At 58.5% G+C, this 16506-nt stretch overlaps 1 protein-coding gene across 14 annotated transcripts in view; it reads right to left on the bottom strand.

Moving 5' to 3' along the window:
• Positions 1–16506, bottom strand: part of CACNA1G (calcium voltage-gated channel subunit alpha1 G) — a 62826-nt gene that overhangs the window by 25188 nt on the left and 21132 nt on the right. For 8 of the 14 annotated variants that reach the window (XM_004282563.3, XM_049702655.1, XM_004282562.3 and 5 more), the window contains 8 exons: positions 7669–7820; positions 6691–6876; positions 6479–6593; positions 6243–6398; positions 3379–3447; positions 1831–1915; positions 1554–1747; positions 336–767 (listed from right to left, as the gene is read on the bottom strand). In XM_004282563.3, coding sequence (XP_004282611.1) covers positions 336–767; positions 1554–1747; positions 1831–1915; positions 3379–3447; positions 6243–6398; positions 6479–6593; positions 6691–6876; positions 7669–7820 — 1389 coding nt within the window. The remainder of the gene's footprint in view (positions 1–335; positions 768–1553; positions 1748–1830; positions 1916–3378; positions 3448–6242; positions 6399–6478; positions 6594–6690; positions 6877–7668; positions 7821–16506) is intronic. The other 6 variants (XM_004282564.3, XM_049702656.1, XM_004282568.3 and 3 more) reach the window with 1 other exon arrangement.

The raw sequence follows: 16506 nt of genomic DNA, 5'->3' as shown, positions 1-16506 counted from the left end.
TGGAGAGATGAGTGATGGGTCTTTCTGAGTCACAGTGGGAGGGCCATGAAAGATTCATACGCATCTGCCCGAAGCCATTCTTATCCACCAAGGATGCAGAGCTGCAGACCCAGGCGTGACAAGGCTCTGGGGCTTGGTGGGACGGGCAGAGGGAGAAAGGGGCTCTTTGAAGCCTGGCTTCAGGGATGATATTCCTCGAGATCCTTTGGGCGTGCTGGTAACTCCCTGAATGCCATACAACTGGGAGGGGGTCATCCAGTCCTGCACCAGGTCAGGCACAGCTCCCCTCACTCAAGGTCAGGGGTGAGAGGTCACTGTGCCCACAGGGGCCTCACCAAGTTGCCCTCGTCATCGCCATCGTCCCCATCCAGTGGGGGATCGTCGGGCCGCAGGGCCCGGGTCAGGCGTCCTGGAGCTGACTTGCCGTTGCAATCCTGGTGCTCAGAGGCTGAGCTGCGGCCACTGGCTGTGCGGTGCAGCCCGGGCACCTGCAGTGTGTCCGGCAGGTCAAAGGAGCTCTTAGCTTCCCGCTCCAGGGAGCCCCTGCGGCGGCGGTCGCTGCCCGCTGGGCTGGCGCGCTCCTCTTCCGAGCTCTCCTGCTCATCCTGGCTCTCCTGGCCGTCGCCCGACAACAGGGACCTCCGCTCCCCACTCGGGCTCCTCCGCTTCAGGCTGGGGGCGCGGCCCAGGCTGTTCCGGCTGGAGCGCCTGCTAGTCCAGCGGCTCGCTGCGCTCCAGGGACTGTGCGGGGAGCTGCGGGCGCTCGGCTGGGGGCCGCACGGAGGAGAGAGCGGTCTCAGCCAGTGCCTCACGGCCCCACGCCCCTTCACATGCATCCCGGCTCCCGTGAGCCTCTCTGGCCTCACATCAGGGACAGAGGTATGAGCAGGAGCCCTGGACCTGGATGCCTGGACTCACACCATCTGTGCGACCTTGGGCAAGTCACTAACCCTCTGCGTGCCTCAGTTCCTCATCTGTAAAAGCGATATGACCCTAGCACCTGTTCCTCATTTAGGTGAGCGGCAGTATCAAATCACAGTGAGAGCGTGGGCCCTGACACCAACCTCCTGGATTAAAGTGCTGGCTCTGTCGCCTGCTCACTGTGGAGCTTCCCACAGATCACTTTGGCGATCTGAGACTCAGGTCCCCGTCTGAAAAATGGGGATGATATTGGTACCTACCAGATGGTTGCTGTGAGGACCTAGTGCATTAAGAACACTTATACACAATGTCTAGAACAGCGTCTGGCACAGAGTCAGTAACTGGATGGGGTTTGCTATTATTAAGATGAGGCATTCCCTCCCGTTCACAGAGGGAAATGAGTCTCCTCCAAGGACACTCGGGGAGCAGAAGAAATAGAATCAGAACTCTGCTCTTTTGCCCCCAGGGCCAAGGCTCCTGTGCCTGCCTGCATCACCAGCCCTGCTGACGCCCCCTGGGCCTTGTCTACGCCGTGGCTCGGGGGCTGTCTCCCTAGGCCTGCCCATTCCACCTCTCTTCCCTTCTGATGTCTGTACATCTCCCACTGTCGGGCCCCCACAGGCACCCCCTACCGGTGACTTCGTCTCGTGGGGTGCCCCCGGTTCGGCCGACCCACTGCTGCTGGCGCAGCGGGACGCAGGACCCAGAACCTCAGCCAGGCCAGTGCTGGAGCTCTTGGGCAGTGACATGGGTGTGGCGGCCGTGTGGATGATGAGTGGGGGCAACAGGCTCCTCCGCAGCTCCGGGTGCTCTCCCAGAGACACCACTGCAGGGGGAGAGACGGAGAGACCCTGAGTCCACTCAAGGCTGGCCTAGAGCCAGGGGCTGCCCCCGCAGAGAGATACTCACAGGCCAAGCGCTTCTTCCTGTCCCCATCGCCATCCAGGCTGGGCGAGAAGAAATCGGGCTCTGACTCGGACTTGGTGGCGTCTCCCTAGGGTGGGAGAGCAGCGGGCCATTAGGAACCTGGCCGGGCAGGGGTTGGTAGGGTGGACCGAGGTCTCCCTGTCTTCACAAGCACACACCACATATAGGCCACAAGGAACCAGCAACTACGGCACGAGGCATGCACTGGCTCAGGCCAGACCACCCAGGCTCGGGGCCCAGGGCTCTCAAGGGCCTGTGATACCTCAGAGAAGCCCACGGCTATCCCCAGAACCCACAGCACCACCATCATGGCTGGGACTGGCTTCAAGAATGGCTGAGGGGAGAGGGGATAGCCTGGCAGGCGGGTGGCACAGGCCAGAGGGAGCTGGGGACCTGGGTGAAGTAGTCACTAGAGCCTCATTTCCAAAGGCCACTTGTGCCCTCTGCCTTGCCTCCATGGCTGCTCTCCCCTGAGCCTCAGACCCAAGGCCCCAGAGGAAAACTGAAGGACCCCAGACAGAGCAGCTCAGCCCAAGGACGCGACTTCAGTCCCTCTGCTTCTTCCCTCCATCTTCCCCAAGCCCCCACCTTCTCCCCTGGCCCCGTTTTTACCTCTCTCCCTGGCTCTGGGACAGTTTTTTCTTCCTCCTTAGCAGGTCAGTAGGCTCCCCAGTAATTACACACTTCTCCTTAAGAAGTTATTAAGAAATACTTGATTGCTACTTTTGATAAGGACATAAATATTGCGTAATTGGCATCTCAGGGGATCATTTTCATTAACTCAGTTTACGTCCCTAACGAGGCCTTTAATTATCAAGTGGGATCTCCAGGGGGCTGCTTGGGATGTGCAGCGCCATGGGGTCCCATGGCAACCCTGGCTTTGCCCGAATTCTGGTGCCAGTGCAGGACACGGCAGGGCACAGGCTCAGTGTGGGGGCCAGGGGAGGAGCACGTCCCCGAGTACCTGCTGGACCTTCTGGGTGGTCAAGGGGCCAGAGACACAGAAGTAGATTTTAAATTCTGGTACATTCTGGCAAGAGGCACACCCACCCCCACGTCCTCCAAAGCCTTGTTCTGAGCTGAGACAGCTTGTGGGGTCTCCACCAGAGGCTCAAGGCAAGGAGGAGAGGAGAGAGATGGGGGAGCACACGGTCTGCGGCCACAGATCCCGACTTCGCTGAGGCCCGACGACCCAGACTCCTCGGGGGCCGCAGTGGAGGTACACACATGCGGTGTACCACACACGTGCACACAGAGGATTCTAAGTCCCTTCCTTCTCCGGCCCATCCACTGGTCTGGTGGGACGGATTGGCGCCCTTTGCGGGTGAACAGGGCAGAGGCAAGGAGGCCCTCCCCTCAAACGTCCTCAAGGGGGAAGGGACTTAAAATCAAAGCAAACCTCACGACACCAAGGACCACCATGGCCACCACAGGTTGCACAGCAGCTGAGCGTGAACACAAGCACAGACACGGAGGCAGAATGGGGGCACGGGGCACGGGGGGCATGCCGACTCATGATCGCATACCTACCCCCTGGGAGTCGACAGGCAGCTGAATACAGCTTAACTGTCCACTCGCATCTTCCCGTTTGCTGATTTCCTACAGGGAGAGGGGGAGGCAGGGGACGGGCGCTGGTTACAGGCGCCGGGCTTTCAAACAGCAGCAATGTTGAAAGAGGAGGAAGAAAAGGAGGGGTGCAAACCCAACAGTGGGGGAAATGAGACATGGGGTGGGGGAGGAGAAGAGAGGGAACAGTATGGCCTTCCAGAATTCAACCACAGGCCCTGGAGCCAGAACGAACCTGAAGGGTGAGGGCAGAGGCCACAGAGATGGGAACAAGGGCAGGGAAGGAGACGGAGCCCTCCATTAATCCTAATAATACCAGCTATCGTTCACTGGGGGGCGTGGCAGGCATCACACAGCTGCTGTATTAACACTAGCTCACCTCCTCTCCAGGTGGGAAGGAGGTGCAGCGAGCACCATCTTAGAGAAAGCGCCTGAGGTTTGGAGAAGTTAAGAAAACTGCCCCAAGTCACACAGAGACTGAGAGATGCATCTGGGCCTCGTACCTGGGTCTCCAGCTCACCTTTCACTGGCTCTGAAGCAGCCGGCCGGGAGGGTGGGAAGGAGGGGTGGGTGGAAGTCAGAGGTGGGGGAGGAGACAAAAGGCCGGAGCAAGCACAGGCCTCTTCACTCCTAACTCCAAACCAGATGCTCCTACCAAGACGGGGTGTGACAAGTGACACTAGGATGATGGCTACAGTGTTGTTTGATATCAATCAATGGCCTCACACAGGGCCTGCTGCCTGTTCATTTAATTAAGTGTGCAGATGATAAATATAGAGGGATTCAGGGCACCGCCCCCTGCAAGTCAGAGCATAAACAGCCCAGCTGGCCTGGTCCTCTAGGCGACCCCCTCCCACCTCTTGGCAGGGTGGCAAGGCCAGCAGGGGGCCACCCTTGAGGCCTCCTGCCGGTGACGCCCAACAAAATGGGGGTGGCCACTGCTTCCCCTGGGGTAGGTTGCCTCATTTGTAAAAAAGCAGGTCATCACACAGCAAAAGCCAGCCTCTTCTGCCAGATGGCGGGGCTCCCCCACAGCCACACATGTGCCCCTGAAACGCCGTACAGCTGAGGACAGGCGCCTCTGGAGGTGTCCAGGCCACTGGCACTGAGTGACCAACCTCTCCCCCGACTCAGGGCTTTACAGGACAGTGAGAAGCTGGTCCAGCTCCCCACACGGCACTTCAGGGCCACGCTGCTGCCCACCCCCTTGAAGAGGGGTTCATCCTGAAATCCTTTCTCCGTCATGCCCCGAGTGGGACTCTCTCCCAGGCACTTGTCGAGGAGGGTATGGCCCCAGGCCCTGGCCAATCCCTCATGCTGGGGCAGCCACAAGCCCCCAGCAGGGCCAGAGTGACCAGGCCAGGCCCAAAGGCCAGGCTGCTCTCCATTCCCACACGCAGCCTTTGCCACTGCCTAGCAACCAGGCCGGCTCAGCGGCTCTCAGTTTAACAAGGTGTCTGCTGGAAGGACCAGTGATGGGGGGCTGCTGCCCGTCCTGGGCGTTTCCAAGACTGCCGAGCTGGCTGAACGGCCACTTGAGGGTGGGAGATAGGCTTGGGGTGTTTTCCATTTCCACAGAGTTCCACAGGAGTTTTTCTGCGAGAATGTTAGCTGTCGGGAACTGTGGTTTGGAAGAGGCTGAAGGACCCCTGTCCCCACTCAGCTCCTCTTCCCACAGGCCAAGAGCAATGGCCAAGTGGTGGGTCTCCATACAGACCTTGGTTCTTGTGGAAGCACGTTGGCACCCTTAACCCTTCAGGCCCCAGGGAAACCCCAAATAAATGTCCCATCCCAGGGAGAGCACCAATGTCCCTCCCCCCATCAAGAGGCCCAGCCCTCACCCGAGGCAGGGCCTGCCTTCCCGACCTGCTGCCCGACCTGCCACCCAGTGGAGAGGAAATGCGATAATGGGTAACTACGGAATTACAACGGGAGGAGGCCAGTGTGGGAGAGTTACACCCGCACCCACCAGCCCAGCCCAGCCCACGGGGGAACAGCCTTCCCTCGCAAGGCTGGGAAAGAGTCAGAAAATAGATTTTTGTTTTTCCACCGTGTGCTGGGTATTTATAGACCAGGCCGCAGCGGGAGTTTCCATCCGGGTCACCCGGAGAGAACTGGACCGAGAGCTTCTCCACACCCGACCTGGAGCATTTCTAGGTTGAGTCGACCTGCCCTGTGCTAGGCGCTGGGATGCTGGGCTGGGCCTGGGGCTTGGGTGGGAAGAGGGGCTGAGCTAAGGGAGCAGAGCGGGGTGCAGCCCTTCAGGCAGAGGCTGTGTCCTGGCAGGGCAAGGGCGAGATCAATGTAAATCAATATTAATTGATGATGCTGCCTGTGACGAAGGTGATGGAGACTGGGCTGGAAATAGGATGCTCATCTCTGTCATGCCGGCAGCTAATTGGGCTCATTTCTCACCCTGGGCAGCTCAGCCCTGCCCGGGCGCTGGTGGCATCTTCACCAGCTTGGCCAAAGCTCAGATGACTTGCTTGCAAGCTTCCCCCACCCCTCGGCTAAGATGGGTTCCCTCCAGATGCCCCCGAGCGCACCTGTGCTCAGGGATCCAGCTGCACCGTGTGCCGACACTCACCCCGTCCAGCTCTCTAGGGAAGCCCCTAGCCGGCTTTGCGGGGGAAGCCCACTCGGGACGCTCTGCCGCAACGACCACCGGGTCTCTCGAGTGCCGAGGGGCTGCCTGAAACCCAGAACTCCCACTCCTAGTTCCCCAGCCTGGTCTGAGGGGCACATCCTGCAGAACCTCCCAGGACACCACAGCTCCGGTGGGGCCACCGATTCTTCCTGGAAGTGGACGGCTGAGGGCAGGGGGTTACCTCCGCCTGGAAGCCCTCCACCAGAATGGCAACGAGCAGGTTGAAGAGCACGTAGTTGCCAAAGGTCATGAGGGCAATGAAGTAAAGGGCAGCCCAGGACGACGTGGAGGCCATTCCGTTGTAGAGCACCTTGTTCCAGTCCTCCTGGGTCAGGATCTGCCGGCCGAGGATGGGAGTCAGGGCCTTCACCGGGGGCACCCCACCACCCTGCCCACCCTGCCCTGTTACCCTGGCACCTGAAAGACAGTGACGATGGCCCAGAGCAGGGAGTCAAAATTCTTCCGGTCCGGCAGCGTGTCCCCATCCCTCTCAGAGGCAAATTTGCAGCCGAAAAGATGCATACCCAGGATGCTAAAGACACAGGAGCCACGGGATGGGGATCAGGGCCCCGGCGAACCCCGCCCCTCAGGCCCTCACCCCGCTGGCGCGGATGCCGCACCTGCCTCACCTGAAGATGAAGATGAAAAGCATGAGCAGCATGCAGAAGGTGGCCACGTTGTCCATGGTCTTCATGAGCACCACAAGCTGCCGCTGCAGCGCCGGCAGGAAGCGCACCAGCTTCAGCACCCGCATCAGGCGGAAGGTCCGCAGCACCGACAGGCCGCCCCCCTGCTGGCCCACGATCTCCCACACGCTGCAAGGGGTGGGGGAGGGGCGGGAGGCCTGAGCCTGAGCCTGAGCCCGCTGCATACTCACCCTCCTCCTGCCCCGTCCTTTAGGGGGGCCCAGCAGCACCTGAGGGGCTGGACTGACCAGCACTGAGAAAGCGGGCCACAAGGGGCCCTCGGGCCTCCAGGCAGGAGCTCGAAGATCTGGGCGACAGCTCCAGCCCTCCCCACCTCCCCTCTAGGCCAGTCCTCTCCCTCAGTCGGCCAATGCCGCAGCCTCAAGTTATGGAATGTTTGCTTTGTTCTCTTCTAATGAAATCTAAAGCCAATTCCAATAAAGCAGTTCTTCTGGCCCAGGGCCTGGGGGGTGTGGGGGGCAGTGGAGCGCTTTCCCAAGGTCTCGGAAACCCTAAAGGAAGTTGCCAGCATCTGCGACAGTCTCCAAGCGCTTTGTAAGCGGGGACAGCTGGCTGGGCCTTACACCTCCTCCAACTCCTCTCCAAAGCCAGCTCCCCAGTCCTTGACCACCCCAGGTCTGCATGGGGTCGAAGACAAGGAGTGGAAACGAGAGCAAAGACTTTAGAGGGGCCCAGCCAAAGCGGATAGGAGGCCACGTTCCGCGTGAGCAAGGTGAGGCCTAGGGAGAGGGTGGAGCGCAACGTTGGGGGCATGGAGAATCCTCAGCTGGGGGAGTGTAGAGCCTGTGGGTCAGCGGGGCCTGATTCCAGATCCCTCCACCCCAGAGGCTGTGTGGCTCCTCGCCCCAGGCTACCCCGAGGACGTTCCTCAGGCAAGAGGCAGCAGAGGGGCCATCGTACCTGATGACAACAATGACACCGTCGAAGATGTTGTAGGGGTTCTTGATGTAGCCAAAGGGACCATACACGAGCAGCTTCAGTAGCATCTCCAGGGCAAAGAGGCTGGTGAAGACGATGTTGCTGATTTCCAGGGCGTTGGTGAGCTCCTCAGGCTGGAGGACAGGGTGGGCATAAAGCAGCAGGGCTTGTCCCTGAGCCCTTCATCCCAGTCCTCCCAAACACCTGGCCACATGGAGAGGGGGAGAGGGGACAGCAAGCCAGTGGGTGGGAGTGGGGGTGTTGGGAGAGGGGAGTGGTGGTGCTGAATGCTCAGGCTAATGGGGAGGACCCTCCCCCAAAGGGTACATGAGAAAATGCACTCAGGGGTGGCCACTGCACAAAGCCCCCAGCCCCTGGCCATTTCCAGCTCTGGGTCTCAGACCCTGGGGCCACAGGCTCAGGGGAGGCCTGTGCTGTGGGTTCTGCCCACCTCCCACTGGGTGCTCCGAGACCCATCCTGTCCTGTGCTACCGTGTCAGCTCAGCAGGCCCAGGCCAGCAGTGCACTGATGCTGGCCGGTACCAGAGGGCGATTGCCAAGACCTCACACACATACGCGGTCACACAGCCACACGCAAACCACACGTGGACTTGGCAGCACGCTCTCTTGGACAACTGTTGAGACGTTGCTTTCTTCCAGACACGCACACACTGCATACAGGTACACACAAACGCACACACATGCACACATGCACACACACATATACATAAACACACAAACAAGTATACACACGCAATACCTGCGTGCATGTACACACAAACACACTGATGAGCAGAAGGGAGACCCCAGGAAGGGTTGTCACAGATGAGGTGGCACCTGGAGCTGCTACCCGAGTCTAGGACACCCAGGTTAATTCTCCGCCTGTCCTGTCAACTCACTGCGTGACTGACCTCCAGCAAGATCCTTAACCTCTCTGGTAATTACTTTTATGCTCCTACCCAGGGTCTGGGATTGGGACTAAAGATACAACCTAGAGAGGTCATCGGAACTAATGACAAACTCTACTTCATCTGCTATTCCAGTGCAGAATATTAAGTACCTCCTCCCTTTTAATATTAAGTACCTACTGTATAATCCACCAGGTACTGTAAAATCCACCAGGTACGCAAAAACATGCCAGCTGTGCTCCCTGCCTCCTAGGAGCTCAGAGTCTAGCTGGAAACAAGTTGTACACACACAAAACAGCTGAATAACCACAAGAGACCTTAGATGCTTTGGTGCCAAAAGAAATTATCCAGTGAATCCAGGAGTCCAGGGGAGAGAAGGTGAGGGAGGAACACACTGGGAAAGCCTTCATCGGGAGGCAGCACTTGAAATGAACTCTGAGGGTGAGTGGGGTCTCTCCAGGCAGAGGGAAGGGGAAGGCATCACAGGGTCGAGCCAGGGAATGAGCCATGTCTGGGTAGAAAGGGAGGGGCCTGGCCAGGCTGCAGGCTGCAGCTGCAGAGTGAGATATGAGTGGCTCCGTGGAGCCCACTGCCCACCTGATGAGGTGTCTTGACCACCCAAAAGCCCAAGATCCGTAGTAGCTACTCAAGAAGTTTGAATTAAATAACTAAGTGAAGCCCTTAGTCCATCAGACACCTCCCCCCGTTTACTCAGCTGCCTCACCTGGCCGGCTGCCCAGGTAGGTCACCCAAACATGGAGCCAGGCCCTGGGCACCGCCAAATGTATCCTAATGGCCCCAATATGTGTGGCCAGCCTGGGTGGGAGGGGGTAGAGCTGGAAGGCAGGGTCTTCTGATTGACTAGCAGGTGAGGGGCATTTGGGGTCTCAACAGCTACTTAGAAGGAGAGAAGCTCTCAGCCCACGGATGGATTCTCTCCAAAGACAGGTCTGGGGAGCAGGGCCGGGGTCAGCAGGCGGGGCCGAGAGCCAGCTGTCCAGAGAGCGAGTGGCTGTCGTGGGGGCCAGTGTGGCATGGAGCCCGTTGCTCCAGCAGATCTTGAGTGAGATTTTGCTCTCAGACTGTGAGTGGGGGCATGCCACCTGACCTAGCAAATAGGGTTCACAGGGAGACAGGACCTTCGGTCCCTCCAGCGGGAGCACAGTGCAGGTGGTGGGGAAGGGGTCATGGTCGGGACAATTAAATCCCAGAGCTCAGGGACTTCCCTGGGGGTCCAGTGGTAAAGAATCCGCCTTCCAATGTGGGGGACGCGGGTTTGATTCCTGGTCGGGGAACTAAGATCCCACATGCCGCGGGGCAACTAAGCCCACCCGCCACAACTACTGAGCTCATGCGCCTCAACGAGAGTTTGCGTGCCGCAAACTACAGAGCCCCCACACTCTGGAGCCCGCGTGCCACAACTAGAGAGAGAAAACCCGCACACCACAGCTAGAGAGAAGCCCGTGCGCCACAAAGAAGACTCTGCATGCTGCAACTAAGACCTGATGCAGCCAAAAAAAAAAAAAAAAAAAAAAAAGCCCAGGGCTCAGACCCTCCTCCTGGCTAAGTGGATCTCCCACTTTCTGCTCCCAAGTGCAGTCTGTTTCAGAAAGCCATGGTCAGTGAACCTGCCTCCCTGTCACTCTGCAGGCTGCCCAGTTGTCCATCCTTGGACTGGATAAAGATTGGATTGGATTGGTAAGCACGGGCCACACTGGTGCGATGCTCTGTGGGTTCCCAGGCTCAACGTGTGTCTCACCTTGTGCCATCCACACAACAGCCCCCCCCCGCCACCCTCATTTTGCAGATGAGCACAAGCGGTCATAAGATGGTGCATGACCAGCACAAAGTCATAGGGCAGAGGGAGAGCCAGGGAGCGGGACCCAATCCCCCCTTCCTCTGAGTCCAATAATACTAGGCTGTCGGGATCCAAGAGTGCAGTGAGGGGCCTGTGAACCCAGACACGGGGGTGGACTGAATATATAATGTGTCTTCTTACATACATAAAATTATATTTCACATGAACGTAGATGTATGAATAAAGAATGAGTTTGAAAGCATAACTGAGGTGCATGTATAATGGGTGAATTTTACGACATATAAATTACACATCAAAAAGAAGCTGTTGGAAACAAAAATTACTAAAGTAGTGAAAGCACTATAGCTTTTGCTATCATGTATTCACTTAATTAGGGAATGCTTAAAGTACAACTACTACCAGGCGTGTGGAGGAGGGGTGTTCTCACCGTTTCCTGGCATTGTCTACAGGGCTTACGACAGTCTGTACCTGAGGGCTCACAGGTACACACACTCACCCGCCAGCACACCGACCAAGAGCCTCATCAGAAGGATGGTGTGGGCTCCCCCAAGGCCTGGGCGTCACTGCCCTCGTAAAGGGGTGGCGGCAAAGCCTGGAGCTGCAGCGCGCCCAGCCAGCCTCCAGGAGGCAGTGGGACCCAAGAAGCAGGTCGAAAGGAGGGCCTGGCACTCTCCCCCCCTTCCCCCACCCCCGCCTTCCCTCTCTCTCCTCACTGCACACACTTAGGGGCAATGCCTACTCCCTTCCAAGGCTCCGGTATCCCCCATGATCCATGGGAAAAAGTCCTCCTCCCCCAGACAGCCAGGCCTGTCCAAGTTACTAAATTGGAAGCTGGGAATGTTCTGCAAATGCAGGACGAGGACACAGAGACTCAATCTTAGCAACACGGTTGCCCCAGGGACCAGAGCCATGATCACAGCCACTGCAGCTGCAAAGGGACGGGGTGGGAGCCAACTTCTCCTAGTGCCCTCCACGGGCCCTACACTGCTACTACCTTCCTCCCAGGAGTTCATTTCCTCCTTGCTCACACCAAACAAGGGAGGGATGTGGGCTTCCTTGACGGCAGGGAAACTGAGGCTCTGAGGTGTGGTGACCTGATGGAGGTCACACCGCTCACTTAGAAAGGTGCCTCTGCACGTCCCTCCACACCTGTCCACGCTGCTGCCCCCGCCACACACCCAGACAGCCCACACAGACTCACACAAGCCCATCAGGCTGCCAGGTAGTCCCTTCTCTGGTCTAGACTGCATCCTCCCTCCTGTTCACGAAGGTCAAGGCCCAGTGGGGGCTTCTGCGAGTGGAGGCCAGGCAGCCTGAGCTTCTCCCACCCAGAGGCCCCAGGCTCTTCTCTGTGCTGACGCTAACTGTAACTCTCCCATCTCCCATCTCCTAACGCTTCCCCTCCCGTTAGCCTGTCAGCTTGGAGTAACTGGGCCCCTGGTAAGCTGCTCAATACTTCCCAGCCCCAGGACCCCCCTGAAACCCAGAGCACCTCCATCCACTAACCCTTAAAGCGCTCATGGTGTGCACAGCACTGCTAAGAGGTGGGGTCGAACCTGAATGCAGGAGGCCTGCCAGCTCGGAGACTTTGCACCTGGGTGACCTCAGGCAAGTCCTTTAACCTCGCTGGTTCCCAGTGGCCTCTTCTATTAAACTGGGTAACACCTCCTTGTGACGAGGCTGCCTTGCCAGATATAGGAGTTAAAGGCTGTGAAAACACCCAGGCCAGAGTCCTGCTCAGGCGGCCCCGTGGGCACCGGCAGTGGCAGCAGTCCTCACATGTGGCAGGACAGAGAGCCTGCAAGGCCGAAGCTAAGCACCACGTGCGGCAGACACAAGAAGGGCCCCAGGAGCTCAAACTGGCTGAGGTCAGTGGGCCAGTGGGGAGGAGGCAGTGGGAGGAGAACTCCCGTGGAAGGCATCCCCGGCCAGAGCGGCGTGAGCAGAGGAGCAGAGGAAGGAATGTGCAGGGCATACTCCAGGACCAAGGATCAAGTGTCTGCCCTGGTCAGAGGGTGGGAGGGACCACTGGGGAGCAAGGCTGCCAGGTAGGTGGGGCCCAGCCAGAATGGCCTTGACTCCGCTCCACGACTTGACTCAGGCTGGACTCGCCTCTGCCCATGATGCTGCCATCGAGGCTTCTGGGGGGAGGGGGGAGATGTGCAAAGCAGTATATTAAGAAGATTAATCTGCTGCAGTAGTGGCAGCATGCGGATGGCTTGGAGAGACAGAGATGGAGACCAATTAGGGGATACTGCAGCGGTCCAGGCGCGAGGCCTGAGAGCCAGCTCTGGCAGACAGGGATGTGCCTTTTGCAGGGAAGGTGCAAGGCGGGGACAAGCCAGACCAGACCTGAGGGGAGGCCTGTACGAGTCACCCCAACCCTGCCAAGCTCCACCTTCGCCCCCCATCTCCTCAGCTGCCACCTCTTCCACGGACCCTGAAATCTCTGCTCCCCAATTCTGACTCCTCAGCTCACCTCACCTCTGCCTTTGACAGTCCTGCCTGCTGATTCCACACCCAGAAGAGGTGGTGCAGGTGGGCCGCAGTGATGGGGTGAGTGTCACTGGGTCAGTGGGGCCTCCCGCCTTCTCCTCCTTCTCCAAGGAGGTGTGGGAAATCAGGGCACGCCTGGGCGGCAGGAGGTTTCTAGGAGACCTCACAGGCCTCATCATACAGGCGTTGCTTTTCGCCGTCCCCCTGGAAGCACTCTAGCTTGCAACGTCGCCTCTCAGCACGTTCTTCTAGCCCCTCATGCCCGCTGGGCCCATTGCTAGGTGTCACTGTGCCCCAGTGCCTCGTAACCAGCGGCACTTTAGCCCCTCCCCGTGGTCTCCTGTCAGCTCCCCAGAGCCACCCCAAGGGAACACACAAGCCAGGTAAGTGCGAGGCCCCCACAGTGCTCGCTCAGCTTGCAGAGTCGACCCAGAGCTCCTGTGACTTAAAATTTTGGATCTGTGGTCCCTGCCCCTCACCCGCCTGCACAGTCTCTTGGCCCAGCTGTGGTGGACCATTTAAAGGCTGCCCTCAGGCCACAGACCTCAGAGGGCTCCTCCTGTCTTGCCAGCTCCAGCCCAGGTAAGTCCCCACCCCCTCTGCCTCTCTGCTGCAGCTGTCGAATTGCTGAGCTCTGCTAGTCAGGAACCTGTGCTGACTGGACAGGAGAATACCCTGCTGGGGGACCAAGGGCTGCTCTGTGCCGGGATTCATCTTCCTCTATTGTTAGATCTCCATCTTTCACCCCCAAGAGCTGCCTCAGACACTTTCCTTCTCCTCGGCCCCCATCCCCACTCCCAACCTGGCCTCCTGCTTCCTGGAGCTCCACTTCCTGCCCCCAGGCAGCTGTGTGTCCTGCAACCTACTCACCTCTCTTCCCTCCTGGAAGGCAGCCAGCCCCTCCTCCATCCCACACCCGCCCACCATGCTCCCCTGGAATCCATTTCATTCCATCAGTTGTCCCTGTTTCCCTCACTTCTCCAATATCACTTCCCCTGCCTAAAAGCAGAAGCCTTCGCATGGATCCGGGCCTATTTACGCCTGAACCCCAGGCCCCACCACTCCAGCTCTCTCCAAGAACCCTCTTCCCAGCCCTCCTCTTCCGGATGCCTGGGCAGGACCTGAGCCTGCTGCAAGCCCCCCCTGCCTGATAACTACCTCCCTCTGCCTCCCTGACCCTGTGTGGGCCACCTCCTGCCCTCTTAGGGCTCTTCTCCCTCTCCCGCTGCCTTTCTCCCCTCAGGCCAACATTCCTGAGTTCAGCAGAACCCACATCCCCCCTGGTCTCCCACCCCCCCCCATCGCCCCATCCTCCATCTCCCACCTCACCAGATGTCACTGGGGTGTGGACAATGCAAAACAATCTCCTTCCAAGCCTTGGTTCCTCACCCAGAGAGCCAACCTGTCTGACAGCCTTCCCAGGATGGCCCAGGGCCAGCTCAAGGGCAGCAAGTCCAAAACAAACCCTCTCACCTCCTCTCCCAAACCTGCTCCTTTCCCGACCTCCCAGCTCCATCCCTCTCCAGGATTCAGTTTTGGAACCTAGGAGTTACCTAGGATTTATGCCTGCCCTTCATCCCTCTAGCAGCAGGTGCCCGGGCCCACAGACCTTGGCGATGGAATGGCTGTGCCCCCACCCGCTCGTCCTATTCCCCCTCCGCCATACTGGGGGCCCTCATTGCCTCTGATCTGAGCGATAGAAATAGTCTCCGGGTCCCTCCCCCAAACCAGCCCACACCTAACTGGAAGCTCCAGCTTCCACAGCACTGCTGGACTCACTTCACTGCTGCTCAGACAACTCGGGGTGGGGTGGGGGAGGCAACACGACGGTCCTTCAGAGCATCCTGTGCCTCCCTGTGCATTCCCGGGCCAGGCTGCCAGAATGCCCCCCCAGCCCCTCCACTGGAACCCTCTGCTCCTGGCCTTAGCTGCCAATCCCACTTATCTTTCAAGACCACCCTCAAAAGCCACCTCCTTCAGGAAGCCCTCCGAAATCCCCCATCTGGGTGTAAGCATCTGTCCTCTGTCCCCGGAAGTCTCCCTTATGGCATTTGGCATAATCATCGGTGAAGCAGAATGACTTTTCTGCTGGAACCTAAGTTTCTTGGGTGCTCCTGGCACCGCCCCCACCCCCATTCTATTATTCTATTCTAACGTGCTGTGCACAGGAGGTGCTCCCCACGTTTGCTGAATTGGGGGAGTCTTAGAGCCAGATGACACCTGGAGGAATGTGAGCACCCCTTTTGCTGGCCATCTCCAAAACAGCACCCTTCTCCCTTCCACCTCTGGAGGACCTTTGAAAGTCTGGGACCAGGGCAACTGTGGAAGATCATCCCCCCAGGTCTTGCTTGGCCCTCAGCCCCAGCTCCTCTGCCTGGAGGCCAAGGACTCCTGGGAGGCCCAAGGAATAGGACAGGTGTCCGTAAACCCCTGTCCTCGAAGGCCACACTGGGGTATATCCATGCCTGTGTCTATCTTCTGGGAAAAGGGTCCCAGCTTTCGGCAGAATCCAGAAGGAGCCCATGAATCCCCTCAAAGTTAAGACCTACCGCATCTGGACTCTCCCCCACCCCACCCCACCGCCAGCTTCCCTTGCCCTGAACAGCTGACTTCACTCACTTATAAATAGAAACGCTCCCTGGACGTGTATCTAGAGTGTCAGGATGGGGAAACAAGCAGAATCATCACCTGCCCTGTCCTCCCCTGGCCTGAAAGGCTGTGTATTCGGGACCCTCCCTCTCTCTCCTCTGCAGGCCAGGAGACCACTGGGCTGTGTGCCCTCCCCACCTCCCCACATGCTGTTGTCCCTCTTCTAGAATATGAGGTTGGCCCCTGCCCTCAGCAGCCCCAAACCAGGAAGGGGGTGATTAGGAAGCTCCTGTGTCCTTAAGACCCCATTCTGGAGGGGCCTCGCCCCCACGCATACTCAGGCAGGGACAGGTTCCAGGAGACAACCTCTCTTCTGTGCTCCAACAGCACGCTGGGTGTCCCACGGGCACCTGGTATGCAATGCCCTCCAGCCCAACTCTGCACAAGCCCCAGTGCTTGCCCCTGAAGCAGAAACCCGGGTGTCATCCTCGCCGCCTCGTCCCCACAGATATCCAACTGGTGTTGAGGTCTCCAGATTCAGCTACCTGCCAGCTCTCCCCAGCACTCTTCTCTCTGTCTCCAGGGACAGAGATGTATGAACTGGCCAGACCACTGCAGTAGCCCTCGGGTGGGCCTCCCTGCCTCCTGTCTCCCTCTCCCTTCTACTCCCCACGTGGCTTCCGGAGGCCTTTTCATAGAACAGAAACACATATCATCGACCTGCTTAAAACCTTTTTGGGGAACCTGTCACCTTCAGGATAAAATAAATCCAAACTCCTTCCTATGCCTCTCAGGACCTAGCTCTGAGTTTTTTTCCAAACTCATCTCTTGTTACTTGCCCATCCCAGCCCCCACCCGGTGCCCTATTCATTCTGAACTCCTTATAAATCTCTTCATTTTTTGTGTCTGGTGCCTCTGGCCCTCCCCCATGCTGTGCCTTACCCTCTACCCTTCACTAGCTACTTCCCAATCTCCATTCAAACTCAGCTCTTAGGTCATGTCCTACTG

This window comes from Orcinus orca, chromosome 19 (genome assembly GCF_937001465.1).
Source record: "Orcinus orca chromosome 19, mOrcOrc1.1, whole genome shotgun sequence".
Lineage (NCBI taxonomy): Eukaryota > Metazoa > Chordata > Mammalia > Artiodactyla > Delphinidae > Orcinus > Orcinus orca.
The sequence above is the reverse complement of the archived record's forward strand: the minus strand, read 5'-3'. Positions and strand labels throughout refer to the sequence as shown.